At 39.3% G+C, this 20,303-nt stretch overlaps 1 protein-coding gene across 2 annotated transcripts in view; it reads left to right on the top strand.

The window, feature by feature from the left end:
• Positions 1-20,303, top strand: part of gpc5c (glypican 5c) — a 120,477-nt gene that overhangs the window by 15,951 nt on the left and 84,223 nt on the right. For both annotated transcript variants that reach the window (XM_088428573.1, XM_088428571.1), the window contains exon 3: positions 18,899-19,602. In XM_088428573.1, the coding sequence (XP_088284699.1) occupies positions 18,899-19,602 (704 nt within the window). The remainder of the gene's footprint in view (positions 1-18,898; positions 19,603-20,303) is intronic.

Raw genomic sequence — 20,303 nt, 5'->3', positions numbered from 1 at the left:
TGATGTTCTGATGATGGAGGGAAGGTGTCAAGCACAGAGCGAAGTTGAGCTCGGCAGGCTTAGTGTTGCCTTCGTGGGCTTTGCCGTGTCAAGAAAATGTCTACGAGGATATGACCTGGAACATTTTCATTGATATCCATGTGAGATGAAATTGGTTTAAGTTCTAAACATATTCTCCCGAGACCCAGCCTTTCCCTTTGCATCCACTGCAGTGGACGTTTATTTTTGGCCCGTATTTTTTTTTGTCTCAGCGTCACGGTGGAAGTCCGGTTAGCACGTATGCCTCACACTTCAGAGATTGCTGACCCTGGTTGAAATGGTCGTCTCTCCAAAAACATCACTTTTCATGAGATCCCTAAAATATCATGTTTATTCAACCATTAACATTTTATTGTGAAAGAGAGATAGCTATTTCAAACAAAGGGTCAATAATTAGCTAAAATCACCAATAGTGTAGATTTTTTTAATAAAGAAATGAATTCACCAAAATGGGATTGATGAGGATTTAGCCTATGGTCAGTGATATACATGTTTTTTTTTTTTTAATGACTACTTTTGGTGTACCAGCCAAAAGCATCAGTGCTAACATTGCAGTGTTTGTCCTCAGCACTCAAAATGGAATTGTGATAAGATTAAAGAAATAAATAAACAAAATCCACCCAAATGCTTGAAAAGGCCACTTCGACCTCAGTAAAACACAGAAAGAATTTTGAAAATGGAATGAAGCCTTCTGGAAAAGTTGATGGTGGTGGGGGGGGGGGGGGGGGGGGGGGGGGGGGGGGGTGACATTTTTGGGAAACATGTTTGAATGACAAATGAAACTCTGGTCAAGGTAACCCTTGAAATTGGAGTAAATTTCATCACTTTCTCCTCCCTTCTTCCATTTTATCTTCTCCTCAGGGAACCCTCTTCTTTGCAAAAGAATCAGTCAAGTAAGAAAGGAATCAATTGTATTTGTTGTGTTTTTTTCTAAATATGCTAAAATATTGTTTTCCAAAGCAACAGCAGATGTTTGTAAATAACTCAATTTGATTTAACACAATGCCAATTAGTCATCTCTCCAAGAGGACTCTATAAATCTTGAATAAATACATTTTGAAACTTGGAGGATTTAGAGTTTTTTGTAGTTAATCTGGTTATGGATTTATTGTCATTTAATCGCTTAATCGTTGCACCTATTAAGTACTGTACTTCTACAATCTAAAGTTGTAGGAATTTAGAGGTCACTCCAAAATTTGCACAAATATCTTTCAGGATCTTGTTTTGGCCAGGATATAAGAATGAACTCAGCACGCGTTTTTGTTTGGCTTTTTCTGAATGCTTGGCAGTAAGTGAGGAGAGAGAGGCGACGACCATAAGGCGCTGCTCATATATCTCACACTATGCTATATGCGAGCATGCACACATTCGTATTCTAAGTCGCCCTCTCTAGACAGAGCGACTGCTTACGGGCTCAGGTTGTCCTCGCAGAGTTGACGGTTGCTTTTTAAAGAAATCGATTTTCCCGGCCTTTGATAGCTCTGAGTTATCAATGAAAGATTGGCCCACTTAAAAGGATAAGCACCCTTCAGTGGCGTTTACAAGAGGGAAAGCAAGAGAGTGTGAATGAGAGAGACACTACGGCAAGGACGGTGCATTTTCTCACTCAGGCGACATAATTAGCTGATCCTTGTCTCATCAGCCAGGAACTCTCTAGGCTGTGTGTCCTGTGGGACATCGCTGGCAAGAGTGCAAAAGACTAAAAGTTAGTGAAGCAACAATTTTTGAGCTTTGGCTAAGAAGAGACCTCGAAGGGAGAGGGCTAACATTTAGAGACGGAGCTGCGATCAACTTCAACTTTATCGAGTTCAAGTGTGCTTTAAGTAAGGAAAACTATAAGGGCTGGTACTCGCATTTTAATTGAGCAGTGGATAACATCAGAAGAGATCACGGGTATTTCAGCTCCCATGTAACATGACTTTGATGTAAATCTCAGAGGATTGGGAAAACGTACTGCACAAGAGTTCACTGACACCTTCCAGAACTCACGACAAAATGTCTAAATCATTTGAATGACAACTTTTGAAAAACCCATAAATTGGGTCATGCATACCTCACGGCGCCATCATATTTGTATGTCTAAAAAAGCTTCAGCGGCTTTAGATATAAGGCCATACATAAATAAATGTCCAATATACAGTAATGGCTCTGATCTCCAATGTTGTTTCTCTAAGAAGTTTGTTTCTCTTCGGCCTGCTTTTGAGGTCGTCGTTCCACGTCTATATTAGATGAGCACGGCAGAGACAATTAGCGGCGCTGGCCGTGTGACTTAATGACTCGGCAAGACTTTAAAGCCGTGCCCCCGCTTTGTCCTTCCCCCACTTTCCCCGCAGCAGGCCGGAACCCCGCTAACTCATCCTGTTGCGATGTGTCATGTGATGTCAAGGGACCGTGGAGGCGTAGCTGCAACACAAACACGATTGGGACACCAGCGCATTCACCCAGAGATACGCAATGTACTCGTTCTTCTATTAGCTCCATAAACACTTTTCTTCCCCGCCCTGAGTGATTAAACGAGACGTGTAGGGATGGATTCCGGATATCCTCCCTAATTTGAGTATGAGCTCATGGTGCGGCGCCATGTCCTCCTGCGTCCAAGCATCAGCCTCTGGAGCAATACCTCTGCCGGTCAAAACATCTGCAACGAAAAATACATACAGACATTGACAGAGTGAGAGAGCTCGCAAGAGGGTGGGAAATGATGGTGGGACAAAAAAAATATGATTAAAAAAAAAAAAAGAACTTCCAGACAAATCAGGGAAACGTTTGGTAATGCATACATGTCATTTCCAGTGTTGGGCAAGTTACTTCAAAACTGTAATGCATTATTTATTACTTATTACTGTCATTCCAAAGTAATTATATCTTATATACAGTAATATTATAATATTACTGTATTTGAAATGTAAGACATCAAACGACTATTGCATAACTTTAACATTGCTCTCACCAACATACCTGGAAATATGGATTTGCCATTACACTCATTACACATCTAGTGAAACGACCTTAAACTAAACTCAAGTCAACTTATAAATGATGTCAAATAGCTGGAAATGTTAAATCAAAACATACAAATAAAACGTCCTAAACAAAGTTCTGCATACCAACAATAAACCAGCGCCATCTCAAGGCAACCAAATTAACTCCATTCATGTCAAATTTAGACAAACATTTGAAGTCTAACATAGCCAATTTTTTCCTCAAATGATGTAAAGATTTAATAAAATATTTTAAACCAAGTACATATTTGGGTTAGGGAAACCTATTAAATTTAATTACCATTGAAAATTGTACTGAGATGTCTCAGTGCAACACTAAACTTACTAAGCAAGTCCAAACTTCTGCTCTTAAAAATGCCATATATTTTCGATACTTCATTTGCTAACTTAAATATTTATTAAGCCTAGCTTCAACTTCTAAAGTAAAAAGTAGGTCTTTGAATTGTCGTGAATGGCAGTGAACGAGTTAACAAGAGTTAGCGCCACGCCGACCGCTTTCTTCTTTGGCTTGCAGGCCGCAAGGAACCCACATGTTGTCTGCAGAGCATGCACGCAACAAAATGAAGCCATAAATCTTCAGCCATCTTCCTTTCCGCAAATATCTCATCGTTTTTATCGTCCCTTTCATCGTTCTTCAGCTCCTCTGCGAACGTCATTCGAATTTCAAATGCCACGGTTAATGAGATGTTCGCGTAGAAGGGAGGCTCTTTGCAGACATTCTTAAAATCTGAAAGGAAAAAGTGACACATTTATTCCGAGCCAACCGAATTTATTTTGCTGCGAAAGATCCCATACATTTGCGGCTTGTTCTTCATCTTGACAAAACACACGCAGTTAGGGCTGAAATCCTAGTAGTTCAAGTACTTTGGAAAAAAAAAAAAAGGCTTCAGGCATTTTCTTTTCTTGTCCTGGATACCTGGCTTCTTAATTTGCACATTCAAATTAAAAAAAAAAAAAATATATATATATATATATATATATATATATGGATCACATTTGTTTGCACCTGAATTCACATATTGAGGATCTGCCGTTACCGATTCCCTAGTCCTTATCTCAGCAATGTATTAAGAAAAAGAAATAAGTATAAATTGTCTTTATTTATTTATGTTTGTACAAAATAATACACCTTTTATCTGGCTAGTGGAGCAGTGGTTTAAACCCAGTAGCCTAAAACATTTAAGTGTTTAAACATAATTCTACACTTGATCCACCTTAAAAATAAAATATGATGCATGGAGGTAGCTCAAAAAATGAGAATGTTACTGCAATTTGAGCGTTGCCAAGTTGAAATCTCTAGTTTTTAGAAATATGTGTTTCAAGTTTTTGCACATTCATCTTTTAACGGGACACTCAAAGATTTAGACCGTTTTTTAGTCAAAAGGAATACATTAAATGATTCTAAATTTCAAAAACGTGCAAATGAATGTGTTCTTAATGACCAAGAGTATGTTTTAAATAAAATCATAGGTCTAATTATCTTTAAGTTATAATACATGGGGTGTGGCAATTCTCTGGAGGCTGCCATGTTTGTTATAGCTACGGACAATGTTAAATGCAACACCTCTTTCTGTCCGTAATGACAAATTGTTAAGTTTTACACAGTGTCCCTTGAAACGTCCGCATCATCTACCTATCCCTTATTTTCCTACGCTCCGATTACAATTTGAATGGCCATTGGGAAATGAAAGTGGAGACCTTAAGGATGTTGTTTGCGTAAAAATTCACAAAAGGACATTTCTGTCCAAAACTCAAAACTAATCCCCAAACCAAAAATAATTGATAGCTACAACCTGACATGAAGAAAGCTTTGAGGATCCTACAATTATCACATCAAGACCACTCGTTTGAAGCCCTGGGTGTTTATTGGTCTTCGATCGGGGTCAAAAGAGTTGGACGTGACCGGATCTCCGCTGGTCTGTCTGTCCAGATCCCCCCCCTCCGTCTGACACAGAAGGAGGAGGCTCATTTGTTAAGCTCTGAGATATGCAGTAGTTTTTGCTTGTGTGACTACATAATGGTTCCCTTCTGCTTGGAATGCTCCGACATTATCCGCGTGTGTGAAAGAAGCCAAAAACCTGTGAGAACTGATGTTGGACTTGAACAAATGGAGGTCTCGGTAGGAGAATCCAATGAGTTCTGGCAAGCGGAAGGGAATGAGGAGCTCGTATCTGTGTCGCAACTCATGCTGTCTTCTCAGTCCAAAGTTGGCCCATTTCCATCCATTTGGTCCCTGCCGGCTCACTCGGTCACTCAGCCGCCCATTCAAGTCTACTCGCTTTGCATTTTACAGGCCATGTCGGAGGCTTTTCTGCTCCCACCCTGTCTTCCTCCTCGCCTCGGCGTCTCCTTGCACACCATTAAGGAGTCCCCGCGGTGGCCTTTATTCACTCATCCTCCAGTCGTTCCTCCGTTGTGTTCCAAAGGAGGAAGCGCAATTGTTCAGAGAAGCGGATTCGAGGGGAAAACAACATTTAGATTGGCGCCTTATGAGCGTAGTGTCAGGCATGAGTGAGCTCAATTGAACAAAATGGCTCCTAATTGTATTTATCGTATTTAATTGCGACAAGCCCGAAAGTCTTCATGTTATTCCTATTTTTTATTCATCACGCCTGTGTGTCGTGCATCTCCCTCCACATATCTCATCCGATTCGCATCATTCCAATTTCAACATTTTGCTAAAATTCGAGCCAAGTTGGCTAGTATTTCTCTCACTAAAATTATAAATATTCATTCATTTATATTCATTTTTTCCTAAATGAACCCTTGTGCAGTATTTTGGACAATGAAACTTATTTTACATCAAAGGGAAGCAATGGTGACAAAATGTCAAAGTTTGAAATGGCACTAACACTTCCAGGTAACCCTTGGCTAAAATTCAAATTCTAAATGTGATTTTCAACATGCCAAAATTTCTCCACTCTTAAAGATCCACATTCATTCCCAAAGACACGCAACAAAGTAAAAACATTTATTACATTCAGTGTTTTACTTTGTTCTATATCTTTCAATATCAGTCCATAGTGCGAAAAATCACGCCACGTTTCAATATTTTTTCTCCTGCATTTCAGTCTTCGCATGCAATTTCTCCAGAAATGTGTAATATTTAGTTTAGAAGAGGAACCCCCCCCCCCCCCCCCCCCCAAAAAAAAAAAAAGTACGGTACATAGTTTCAGATAATAGAAACTATGAATTGAGTTTTCTTTTATTCTTTTTCGCTGCCAAGCAACCCTTAATTGACCTTTAGTGACAGATGAATTTGAAAAATGAAAAGAGGAGCCACACCTGCTTAGAACATTGAAAACATTCCTCATTATCCCCTTTCATCTTGAATTCCTTTCACACTGGTCCATTTGCCCGTCTGTTTTGTGTTAATCCTTTGCCGGTCAGGATTTTTCCCCCACTGCCCCGGTGTATCTGGAGGCAAATTTTGCCTTAACAACCGTCTGTTTATCGCAACACGTTCATCAATCGTTTCCTTTGGTGTTTGGAGAAAACGCCGCACGTCGATTGGATTCGTGCTGCAATGACTCACTTGGTCGAATGATAAACCGCTGGCAGCTGTTTTGATTTTGCATGGAATCTAATGTCATGAATCTGTCAAAATTGTAAGTCTTGGATGCATGTTTTGTCTTTTGTCTCCAGTTTAGAGCTCTAAATTTATTCAAAGCTCAACTGAAAGCATGCATGTACACTGCAAAAAGTGTCTGCCAGAAAACAATAAAAAAAAGATAATTAAATCATAAGGCAAATGTTATTTTTTTTAAGAAAAAAAAAAGCCAATTGGGTAGCAGCTTTTATCTTACCTAGAAAACTTAATTTTAGACTTTTTTCCCACTTTTTTTCTAGTGGTTTTATGAATATTTTTTTTAAGGACAATTAGAAAATCTTTTCAATATTTTTTTCAAAATGTATAAGAAAATGAGCATATTTTCCTTTTTTGAGCCTAGATTGAAGCAAATGCCGCTAATAAACTGTCAAATGCAAACAATGTTTTCTTTCTTCATTAATTTAAAAATTCAGGCTAGTTTTACAAGATTGAAGCAAACTTTTGCGAGATGCATTTTTTAATTCAACCTACATTTATCTCAAAATTATACCCCTGTAAAGCTGTGATTTTAAAACAAGACAACGCCAAAAATCATTCTAATGATTTTATAACAATGACAATAATACAGTAGATTTCAAAAAAAACATAATTCTAATACAGATTTGAAAAGAAATGACAGAGTAAGAAAACAAGGATTTACAAGGATTTTTTTTTCTGTAACTGTTTAAAGCAAACTTTATGTGTAAGCCCATTCATTTTTGTTTTAGATTTGTTTAAGATTTGTTTCATTGTACTATTTAAAAAACAAAACAAAAAAAAAAAACAGCAGAATTTGCTTTAGTTGCCAACGTAATGAAAAAAAATGCTTGGGATTTTCCTTTGTTTTTGTTTGTTTTTCCAATTTAATATATGCATTCGTAATCTTCTCCTAATTCCCAGCGCCAAAAGTCTGGGTTTTTGTCTTGGTCTCGATACTCTGCAGTCTCAATTAATTTCTTGGTCTCGGTTGGTTTGGTCTTGACGACAACAAATTGGTCCTTCACATATATCGTCTTGAAATCCAGATCTTTTGTTGTCTTGCTTTATGTCCTGAAGCTCCTGGCGCCCACGAGAGACAACTGATGACCTTTGCTTGCTTTATGTCCCCGAGCTCCTGACGCCAGAGAGAGACGACTGGTGACCTTTTGAGCTTGATTGCTACTAAATTTTTTGAATGTTACTTCAATGACTCCATGTCAACTGTTGCTATTGAGTGCTTTTGCATGCGTTATTAGGCAAGAAATCTGGTGAACTTATTTGGTCGCGCAATTATTTGTTTAGATCTTGTTTGTCTATCTATGCCTGCTACATATATTAGAGGCAAGGGCGTTATGTATTTTACCTCTAGACAACAAAACTTGATGTGTCGGGCCACACGAAGTTCGATATTGCTTTTTTGCGCGGTATTTAGTCTAGTCTTTTGAGCTTTCATTTCACATCAAAGAGAAAGCATTGAAAGAAGACAGTAGTCACCCAGATGGTGACAACATGTCAAAGTTAAACATGGCACACCCACTTAGTTATCGCACTAGCAGGTGTGTGCCATCCCTTGGCTAAAATACTGAGAGAATGGTGAAGACAATGACCCCAAAATTGTCACTAGGTTTAATACTGTAAGATTAACAGTTTTGAGTTTACACTACTTAAACTGAGCTGCCATTATCCTTCTTTATAGTTTATACTATTGTTAAATTATGGTACTGCAATGTTACTGTTGGAGTACTATTTAAAGTTTTGAATTTTAGCTAAATTGAGGAATCATTTTTCTTCATTTTACCCTTGTTAAAAATCATGTTAAATCTGTGTACTGGAAAAAAATCCATCTATCCGATTTCTTGACCGCTCCTCCTCACAAGGGCCCCCCAAAACTCCTTATTGTGGGGGGCAATGCAATGGCCGTCACGTGTGACACGCGTTGCCCCTTAGCACTGTATCGTATCAGAAGCGTCCCCGTGATTTATACACCAATAAAAAGACATAGAAATGAAGGGTTCCTGTAGACCCCCGGCCTTCCTAATGCTTCAGACCAGGGGCGCTGTCTATCAGTCTGTCAACAGGCTGCCCCCATGCTGGCCTTGAGAATATAACCCCTTCATGCTATTAGGAATTTGAACATACCTCCCAGCGCCCCCCCTCCACCGTCTCCCCTGGCCATGTCCTTCTCTCGTCTGCTGGTTGGCCGGCCTTCGATCATGTTTCCGCTCTCTGGCCAGGGCGGATAGCAATGATCCTCCCCTGAATCCGCACCTTCGTCCCTCTTCCCCGTTCGCATTACAGCAAGCGTACTGTGAATATGCGCTGGCATTTGTGGAATTGTTTATCTCTGCGGGTTTTGATGTCACTACGCTCCTTATTTCATTACAATGATACCGATGAGGAGATATGAGTTTATTACTACTTGCTCCTTGGGTCAGCTTTCAACTAGTTTCGCTTCCTGTCTTAATGAAACATCGCAAGTGAATAGAAATATGTTGGAATTCTGGGGGGGAAATATTTCCTCTAGTAATTAGAGTAGCTCAGTAGTTTGTGTAACTGTTTATTTAGCGTATAGTGACAGGGAGAAGTCAAGCTAACCGCAACAAGTGTCCATGTGTCCATGATAATAAATACATGGGAGTGCCAACTTCAAAATAAACCTTAGTTTTACAAATAATATATGTACATCAGTACCTTGGTTTACTTTTTATTTTGAAGTAGAGCTCAACAGCAAATTGCGTCCTAATGGCTGACTTGACCCACTATTGACGCCAGCAACACTACGTTGTCCTTAAATCAAGTTGAATACCCAATTAATTATGCAAATTAAGAATGCTTAAAATAGACTTATTGATGCTGACATTTTATTAAAAGGCACCTGTTGTCATAAATTGATGGTAGCTCCAACGTTAGCTGCTAGCAGCACTCAACTTTCCCAAATAAAGGCTGGCGAGAGCCATCCAATTACTTAACAATACGGTTAAGGCAATTTATTAGGCGTTAATGATTTAGTCCCTACTCATCACATTTGAACAAATCTGGCTTTTTCTAATGTGCTATTTTAGCCCCCAAAAATTGCTACTCTGACGTCACTTCAGTTAATAAACCAAACGGGGAAATAACAAAGTCTCACTGATATACCTAGAATAAAATATTCTGCTATACATTTTAAATTTGAGTGAAAATATCTAAATATCTAAAAATACAAAAATGAATGTATTACATGGAAGTGCTTTTTATTATGTTCTGTATTCATTCTTGAACAAAACAAAAATATATATTAATTTATTTTTATTGGAATAATCAACTCTTCGAAGAGGCTATTCAAAAAGCAAAAAGTCAATAGCTGTTGTTGGGGGAAAACAAAAAAAAAGAAATTTCAAAGGACTGAGTTGGGCTGCACCTTTTCCAGGTTACACATACATGGACAACTAATCTACCACTGACGTCGAGCGAATGAGTCATGCTCCTGCTTTAGACTGTAGACGTTGTGCTTGGCTGCACAAGATGATGAATCAACAGATTGATTCTTTGTCTTATTAATAGTTTATTACCATTAAATGCTTTGCTGTAAGGTTACAGGCCGTCCGAGATTGTATGACATTGCAGCACTCAGTTGAAACCCAAGACGGTGCGGTGGTGGGCGAGAGAATTTTCTCTGTACAGTATCTTTACTAATTAAAACAGGCCTATGTAATCCACACACATGTCACTATGTCGCATATGTGTGTGGTGACCTGTCTGAAACCAAAGCCGGCGACGGGATTAAAATGCTTTTTCCTGAGAAGATGCGAGGCGTTGACCAATGGCGGCTGTTCGCCAAGACTGGAATGGCGCACAGCTCCACGGCATTAGGTCAGTGTCTCCTACCTCATTATCACATTGCCACACACGTGGAGTCCTGTACACAAGGATCGCAGTTTTAGATTTTATTTAAAAATGCAGGAAGAGTGCTGAAAACGTGGCCTCGCAATAAAGCAGTCCTTGTCAAATTGAGTGGGGGGGTTGGGGGGGGGGGGGGCTTTGTTTTTGCCATTTCAAGTGTAATTGCAATAAAATAAGGATTGACCTTTTTTTTAAAAAAAATTATTTCAGGAACTTTGATGGACATTTTTTTTCAGTTTTAGACTAACCTGTAACCTGTATAAATACTATAAAAAAGTAAACAGTTGTTGAATGTTGTTTTATATTTCTTCTAAAAGGATATAGTTTTAAGAGCACTAATACAATTTTGTTAAGGATTATAATCTTATTTAAAGTCGGCACAATGAGTGGGGGTGTGGCAACAGGTTTTCTTTTTCCTGGGGGGGGTTGCAAAAAAACAGTGTATATTATGGCCCGATTGAGACCAGATTGTTGTTGTTTTGAACTGGTTAGGAGGTACTTGGCTGAAAAAAATATTTCACATGGCGTGCATGATTGAAAGAGAACCGTTCCTCTAGAGTACTACTAATGTCACACTGACAATTATTGCTCATCGCGGAGCTCGTCTGTGGCTTCGAGCTCGTAAAGCAATAAATCAGCATATCATTCAAAACAGATCAGCTCAGGTCTAATCACAGATAGTTTGTAAAAGTGTGGTTTCAGTTCAGTTTGAGGTCTTTCCGCTCTTCGGCGCGGGTACCAGTGTGAGGTCTGTCTGCTTGCCTTCAAGCCAGGCCACAAGGCTCCACAGCCTCAAGGAATCGGTACCGCCTGATAAAACCGCACACTCATGTTACACACAATTATAGAAGTGTTAGCATGAAGTTAGCATGTTAGAAATTACCCCTTTCTCCTCTTGTATTAGTGTGATTTGGCCAAAATTTGTTGCACTGATGTGCAGGGGTCTGTTCCACCATGTCATTGACTCCCCTTTATAATCATTCGGTGCAAGAGACAATTCTGTCCATCAAAATAAATAGACTCCACAAAAGTGAACACAAATAATGATGAATTTTCTACAGGAAGTTTGATTACTGCAAAGCTGTGATTTGAAATATATTTTTCATCTATCTTCAGTATTAAAAGCATGCTAAGTTTGATCAAAAAGTCTCGACAAAATGATTTAGCAATAAGATGCTTCAAGCGTCAATAAATTTGCTCTTAATTTCCATCCATTGAAAAGGAGAATGTTCTGTACGTTACAGTACTAGTATAGTCTAGTATTAGTTGTCAAGGGGGTCAATAACCGATATTTAGAATGTAGTTTTCAGTGGTATTCGAATCCCCATTTCAAAACCAATTTTGTAGAGGAGCACTGGAGGACACATTTTGAAAAGCCATCTGAATTATTTTGGCCGCTGAGGTTGGAGCACATCCCCATCTCCCTGCTTCTGTTTCTTCCTACGCGCTTCGTATATGGACCTGACAAAAGTCCACCTTTCCAAATCAAATCCTCATAGAAAGGAAACACCGGATCTGTTGATAAATCATTTTCAGCTTTTCTCTGTTCTTTATCATGGGCTCTCCCACGCACATACTGACTCAGCGTCTCAACTGTGATAAATCAAACAATTGCTGTGGCTTTCTCTGTACTTTACTGTACCAGGAAACTAAGTGAGAACAAAACACAAGAAACCCACAAAATCAGGCTGCTTTGAAGGCTCGATTCTGGACCGCAGAGCCAGCTTTTACCTCACACACAGCATGCGGGTGAGCATCCTTAATGTCACATTCTCTTATTAGGAAGACACTCAAACTTTTCTTGACATATACGTACATTTGACTTACAAACATTGTGAGATAACAACAGAGTTTTCTGTAATTTTGTATTTAGTGCATTTTCTGTGACACATGGTAAACAAACCTTTGGCCGAGTACGTCTTTTCCCCGCTGATCGTATAGTGCAGGTTTGCCCAATAAAGCTCAGTTCTTTTACAGTGATATTGCTAACCAAAGACTAAAATGACCAAGGCAGGATTGACACATTTACTGGGCGGTAACTAATAGGGATGGGCCAGAAGTACACGGGGAGGCGACATTATAGTTTAGACGGGAAATGTCATGAGAGGCCACTCATTGCTTCAAAATAATCTGTATCATAACAAAAAGTGTATGACGCAAACATCCTACGTCTGCTTTTATTTTGAAGTTCCTTTTGGAAGCATGGCATAGTGACAATGGTTAAATTGATCATCTTTTCCAGCCAGTGTTTGTTGTTGTTGTTATTTTGTTTTCTTTCTGATTGAAATTCTGTTTTTCAATTTATGAACAAATTCAGCGAACAAACGGCCATCAAGCACCTAACTCGTTCGTATGCAGAGGAGCGTATGTTCTTTCAAATTGAAAAAAAGGGCCAAAAAATACCAGCTCGGGGTATTTACGGTCCAGGATAATCCAAACGAGAGTTTATGGCTTTGGAACACGTTCATCAGGCAAGTCGGCAACGTAAAAAACTACTTCCCTTTGACATTCTGCATGGCACTGCTAAACTGTCATTATGGGGAGCCTGTCTCCATAATATCAAAGTAAGAAAAGGCAGAAGTCTGATTCAAGCCAGAAGTCTCGTGTTACCACGCTTTGCAACACAGTGGTCTCTGACTTGGGAGGCATTTCGCTATTGTGAAAGATGAGTGTAAGCATGTGTGAGTTGAACTGAGCAGTATTGTTGGAGCGCGAGGGAGCCACGGCTTCAGTGCGCTTGCCAAAACCCAGCGCAGACATGCGGCACCAGACGCTCACATAGGCCTCGCACGACCTGATTATACTGTGTAAAGAATAGCATTCCCTGAAGAGAACGGACTATTTCACAGTCTACAGCAGGAGTGCCCAAACTTTTTTGCCCCGAGATCGACATTTCCAGCAGCCAATCTCCCGCGATCTACGGGGGGTTAAAATGATAATCTAAAAACCTATGACGCGTGGCTATTCCAGATACAGGATGATACATGATACAGGCCCTTCAATATATTACTGAGGTATCGAATCAGGACTTCGTATCGGCAGACTCGAAAGCGAGTTCAGAAATAAATGTGATTGGGACGTCCTTAAAAAATGCTTCTCATGTGAGGAGATAACAGAAATTCAGTTCCAAACTATGTGGATATGATTTGTTTATTTGTGGAAACTGCACTTAAGGTTAAAATAATAAATCCTTAACTAATAAATGATGCCTTCCCCATTCCTCATTGTTCATCTTTGGGCAGCAAGATGCATGCGATGCAAGTCTTAATTTCAATGTCTGTTTTAAATGAAAGTGTTTCCAAAGATAGAACTATCTCCATGTGTTATCAAAGCTTTTACTGAGAAACTTGGAAGCAGAAAACCAAACTCTCTGAAACACTGCATCCTTATGCCGGACTGAACATTTTGGTTTCAGTCTGAATCTCTTTAAAGGCCAAACAAAATAAAAGTAAGGCTAAATGAAAAATAACAGCTATATTATTGCTTTTTTATTGCATTTACCACTAATGTAAACATTGAAACATTACACATGCGTAAAACACTCTAGCTTTTGATCACATCTGACAAGCATATGGCAGCTAGCCACTTGGCAGCTAGCAGTTAGCTTACTAGGCTTATATGAAATGCTAACAGAGCAGTTTAAATATTCAACTACGGATCCTTCTTGTCAAAACATTCATACACAGAGAGTCTTAAGAAGAAATATATGGAATTGAAAAAAAATAGTGACAATCAAAATCATTGCTTAGGATAATATTTGTTTGCTATTTAATCAGTTATTTAATTAGTTATCTAGCTCTGTGGTTGTGGAGCTAAATGTGCTGAGATGCTAACTTGCCAACGCATCAATATCAACATTGATTTAATTGAAAAAAAAATGAAGTTTGCCTTCATAGTGTGAAATAGACAATTAGTCTACTTTTCAAAAAAATGCATTTCTACGTCATTTAGTGAACCCTCCACGATGGACAAAGGCTACAACTAATGATTCTTTTAACAACTAATCATATTGACAATTATTTTGTTGGTTCGAACGGTGTTATTATATGTAAAGTTAAAAGTTCAACGCCGTCATATTGTATATCATCGCTCAAGTAATGATTTGCCTGGTCAAAACTACTGTTGAATAAATACCGATATCTCCACCAAAAACCGCAAGCCTTTTCTCAAACCAGATGTCTGTCGTAAAAGCACGACTGACCTGTTAGAGACAGTGTGGTGCCACGAGAAAGTCAGACCACCGGAAAACACAAAGGAAAGAAGAAAGTACGAGTAGAAGAAAATACGGCAGAAACTTTGGCGGTGCTTTTCAAACTTTTGTCATTGTCACACCCCCTGTGAGATAGAATAGTCATTTTACAGTGCAATTGTCCATCATTTTTGTCTGAATAGTTTGCCCAGGATTTTTGTTGAAATAAATCAAACCTATGAATGCTCATGTGACATTTTTTCAGTCACATTTTTTGTTGTTGTGCTCTGGACCCAAGCCAGATTCTGACAGACAGACCAACTACTGCAACTACTGCTCACCTTGAGAATATCCCATCAGGACCCATAAAAAGTCAAAAGCCTGATTCTTTACGGCTCTCTTACAGCTTTTTCCGGATGCAAGATTTAAATGATAAAAATCTGACTAGTCTGATCGTGACAGCTTTATGCAAAACTTAATGGTATTTATTCAAGAGACAAATTGTGTTTGCAAGTCTTTCCCATTTGTCCTGCACTGTAGACCAATTGAAGGGGTGGCCCGTGAGAAGGTGGGGGCACTAACAAAGTCCAAACATAGACCTTCATTGTTCCACTTTTACTCTGGATTTCATGCTTTCATTTCATTGGGTAATGCAGGGATGCTGGCAGTGCAGCACCGTTGGCCAGGAAAAAAAACAAAAAAAAAACAGTCCATAGAATGACGTCAAATTAAATTCCGTTGAACATTTATGTTTTTTCTCCTATTTTTTTTAAACAGCGTGAGGCCATTTGTATTTACTAACTAATCCATGAATGGGGGGAAAGAGTGAAGTAGTGTTTGGGCGTGGGACGACAGATGTGACCCATAACTTGAGCATATGCCAATTTTGCATGGGATCGAAAACCGATGAGCATTCAGCCAGTGTTGGTTCAGTCCATGGCAGCTGTCACTAATGTTGGCAATTTTAAAACAAACGTCTGCTATCTACTCAAATGTAAAGAGGTCAAATCATACCGCCCAAGTTGTAATTTATACACTTGCTTGAGCTCAAGAATGTCCGACTAGGCAGCACGCCAAAATAATCATTGAAAAGCACACAGACCTATCACAACAAAACACGTTTTCAGCTTTTTGGTGAATCATACAGGAATTTGCAATTACCGGTATATTCAGCTTGGATGGGATGAGACACAAATCCCACAAGACGAGATGTCTCACAAGATTGCGTCCATGAGACGAGATGACATTTTGCCAACGTTCATAATATAAAATAGTGCACTAAATGATTTTTTGTTTTTTTTTGTTTTGTTAACATTTTAGTGAAAAAAATGATGAACAAACTAGCATGCAAATGTAAACCTAAACAGGAGAGACTCTTTTGTCAGAGGCTCGTTTTGCAGATGAGCTAGTTTTACAAAATGCTTGTGCTAGCTACAGTGATTGGCATTATTTTACATATTTTAGTGCCCGGAATTGATGATTGAATGTGATTTTTGTTGATTACACCAGGAATCACAACTTGTTGCTCACTCTGGGAGGCAGGAACTGTTCATGCAGGAGGGTTGTCACCATCATTGTCTCATGTTTCTGCGAAGAACTTCAAAAGCCTTCCAAAGCGTTTGTGTCCATATATTATTTGGTTTGGTAAGGTTTTTTTTGGTTTTTTTGAAGGGTTAACTGGACTTTTCACCACATTTGGTGGCGTTTTTTTACTCTTATGCAGTGAATTCTGCTGTGTATTGCTTTGCACTAATGGCAAAACAATGCAAGAAGATTAGAAAAAGAGACATCGTGCTGCGCAGGGACGAGAAATCTCGTAACGTTTTAACCTCACGAGATCAAATCCCATGCTGAATATTCACCTGAAAAATTGTGATAGCACAATTCCAAATGTTAATGCAGTAGCTGCTGATAATGACAGTTGTATTTTGTTGAGTGCTACACGTGCCCTTTACTGGCCAGCCGGGACTCCCCATGTGGCAGACATATTAGTGCAGCTGTTCAGATTGACCGTTGTTATCTTTCTGTCTGCTCCCTGACACACACGCATTTCTATCATGGGTTATTCTGTCATAGTGGGGACCCACCTTTGACATAATTCATTCCTTAACATTAACCTTCACCATCACAACTGATTCCCGCACTCTTGACCCTCAAAAAGAGGTCTGAATTGTGGAGTACACCAAATTGGCCCCCGCAAGTCCAAGAGGTCCTCACAAAGACAGTAAAACCTAGGATTTGCCCCCACTATGTAGGAAAAACTAAGGGCACACACACATGCACAAAAAGCTTGCCCATTTATTATTACACAATTATCACAATATTTTGCTTATGAGAAAAGATCGATAAGAATGTAAAGTTACGCAAATCTTTATCAACACACAGCAGGGGGTCCAAGGGGGTACGACAGTTGTTGCTCTTCCTTTATGTCCAGGCATGCTTTTAAGTTGACATCATATCCCAGAAGTGTAGCATGTAGCACACACAACCACTTTTAGACATACAGTTAAGCTACATGAGCATGTATGTGGACAAGTATAGAACATAAAAAGTTAGATACAGTACTTAAAAAAAAAAAAAAACCCTTCAATTATTGTCATTCACTACCAGTGATATATAAGTCAAATAATACTATGAAACACCTTGATTATTGGTATGAATATTAGCATAGTTTTTAAGATGCATTTAATACCTTTTCGGCTTTATTCATATATATTTAATCTTTATTCTGATAATGAAAGATGCCAGCAAATTGGGGTACCGTGTTATAAACAAGTTCAAAGGGAATCGGGGTAATTTTTAGGGCTCGTTTATATATGGATGGTTGCTGCAGCTTGGATTCTATAAACCACCCAAAATATTTTGTGTCACCATTAGTTGGGAAGAAATTCATTTCCCTCATTTTACCAACTGCTGGCTTTGGCAAAATGAATGTACTTGCAAATATGGCATTATGGTAACAAATGTTATGTTTTTAGCATTTAGCCTAGAAGAAGAATCGGGCATATTTGCATGTATGGTCAAACGTAGTTGAATGTACATTTGAACATACTTCAACGTATTTTTGAACGTAGTAATAAAAATACATTGGAATGTAGTAAAATTTTCAAACATACTTAAATATGTTTGATCATATGTGAGAGTACGTTCAAACTTCAACTTTCTAAGGAAAGTATATTCAAATTGCAAATACATACTACTTTTTCTGTCAAAAATGTGAGCTCCATACTTCTGTCATGTGTGATTAATTGGGGCTAAAAAGAAACATTTAATTGGACTTTGTGCTGGCATTGTTGATTGGTCTGCAGCCTTCATTCACCCATTGGGAAATACAGTAGAGACAGAAATGAATGGCTGTATTGTTGAAGTGTGTGTAAGGGCTTGTCATTTCAGCCTGAGGAGAAGTTAATTGGGGACAGCTTGTTTATTGATGAACAAATACCCTGCCCTCGATTTTAGAAAATGACTGCCATTGGGTCAACCCTCATTGTTAGGCTTGTGCTTGTGGTCGAATCTGAAATGAAACGACTTCAAGTGTTAACTAAACGTTGGGGAAATGACATAATAAAAACAAAAAAAAACCTGTTCACTACCAGCGCTGTTAAAATGTTTTATCAACTCATGCCCTCTTGAAAGCCAGCCATATATATGTGTGTCTCATATATATATATATATATATATATATATATATATATATATATATATATATATATATATATATATATATATATATTATTTTATTTTTTTTTAATTTTTTTTTTTTTTAATTTTAATATTTTTATTTATTTTTTTTTTAGTTTTTTAAATTTTATTTATTTTAATTATTTGGTGGGAAAATCAAAGTCGAGATCTGAAGGAAGTTCTTTTCCTGAGTTTGTTTTTGTAGAAATCCTAAAATGGGCATCTTTTATCTAAATTTGTACTTTCAAAAACAACTGAAACAAACAAACAACACGTGGCTTATGTGACATGAATTTGTTTGCGGTCTTTATTGACTCATTAGTCCTGTTGTGCTCATTAGAGGACATCCTGGTCATTGACAAAATAGACACAAAAGTGGACACAAATGAATGGTCTCAGGTGGATACGTCAATGGCAGTGAATGACTTAAAAGGAAAGTCAGCGCTGGTTCCACAATGCTAAATAACGCCACATATGAGCCCAGCTGAGGTTTTTGTGTCGATCAATTCTCAAAATTTTCCCTGCTCTCTTTTGTAGACATGTTCCAGTACCTGTTGTCCTTCTCCCAAGGACACCTGAGTTCTCTGCTAGAAGGAACCTACACCCCACTTTCTCGCCAAGCTTTACCCCACGTTAACGAACTCTTCTCCTCGCTCTCCCTCCATCTCCGCGGGGCCAACGTCTCAGTGGATACGACGGTCCACCGTTTTTTTAATCAGCTCTTTCCGCTGGTGTACACACGACTCATCAATCCGGGCATCGCCGGCGGCGCGACGGCCGACACGGAAATGACGGACTGCCTTCGTATGATCAGACAAGACGTCAACCCTTTCGGGCCGCATCCGGCCGTCATGGCCAAGGAGCTTTCCGAGGCCATGGCGGTGGGCCGCCATTTGGGCCTGTTCCTGGAGGAAGGTCTGGAGGTGCTGAACGCCACCGAACACGTGGGCTTGACCAAAGACTGCGTCAAGGGCCTGGTGAAGATGATCTACTGCTCGCATTGCAGAGGCCTGACGCTCATCAAGCCCTGCGTGGGTTACTGCCTTAATGTTATGCGTGGCTGCTTGGCCAGCATTTCTGAGCTGGATCAGCCTTGGAGGAGGTATACCAACTTGTTGGAACAGTTAACCCACGCCATGGTGAGCCACCACGGTTTGGAACTCGCCTTGCTGGGAGTACGGGGCCAGGTGAACGAGGCCTTGCTTTATGCGCAGCTTCACGGTCCTCTCATCACGGCCACGGTGAGTACACTCCACACACACACACACACACACACACACACACACACACACAGATCCGCAAGCTCTTTGTTTTACTCGTGTACTTTGGCCACGCTTCGTGTATTGATTGGAAGCGGATTGAAGGCTACTTGTGGCTTGTGAGCCATCTTTTTCCACCGACGCAACAAAGAGCGCCGCACACTGCATTAATACTTGTACAGAGTTCAAATTATTCACAGAAAAATATTGTTTATACTGAAAAAAAAAAAGCAAAGGCTGCTCCAAAGAACGGCAGACAGAGTTGAGGTTAGGGGGAGATTTTCCAAACTTGCAAGGCGGCGAGAAGGCGAAAATTGCAGTTGTTAGCTTGGGGGATTGCTGAAATGACTCTTAGCCTTAATGGAACAGAGTGGAGTGGGATTTGTTTGGCTCATGCGTCTCAAATACTTTATGCCAGAAGCAATTCTCAAATGGGGGTATGCGAAACAGGGCTGAACGATATATCGTTTCAGGACCGAAATCCCGATCTCTGACAAGATTGAGAAGTAACATTTAACCAGTTCCGGAGTTATTAAAATGTATATACATCTGTTTACTAGGGGATTAGACAAGACATAAATCCCATGAGACATAAGACAAAACTATATTTCGGCAACATTTTATAATGTAAAATAATGCCCGGATTACATTTTCGAACTTTTCTTTTTATTGAGCAGACTGCA

The sequence above is a fragment of the Hippichthys cyanospilos genome, chromosome 12, assembly GCF_059441005.1.
Source record: "Hippichthys cyanospilos isolate Australia breed blue-spotted pipefish chromosome 12, RoL_Hcya_1.0, whole genome shotgun sequence".
NCBI lineage: Eukaryota > Metazoa > Chordata > Actinopteri > Syngnathiformes > Syngnathidae > Hippichthys > Hippichthys cyanospilos.
Note: the sequence above shows the minus strand (reverse complement) of the source record. Positions and strands in the feature narration are given on the sequence as shown.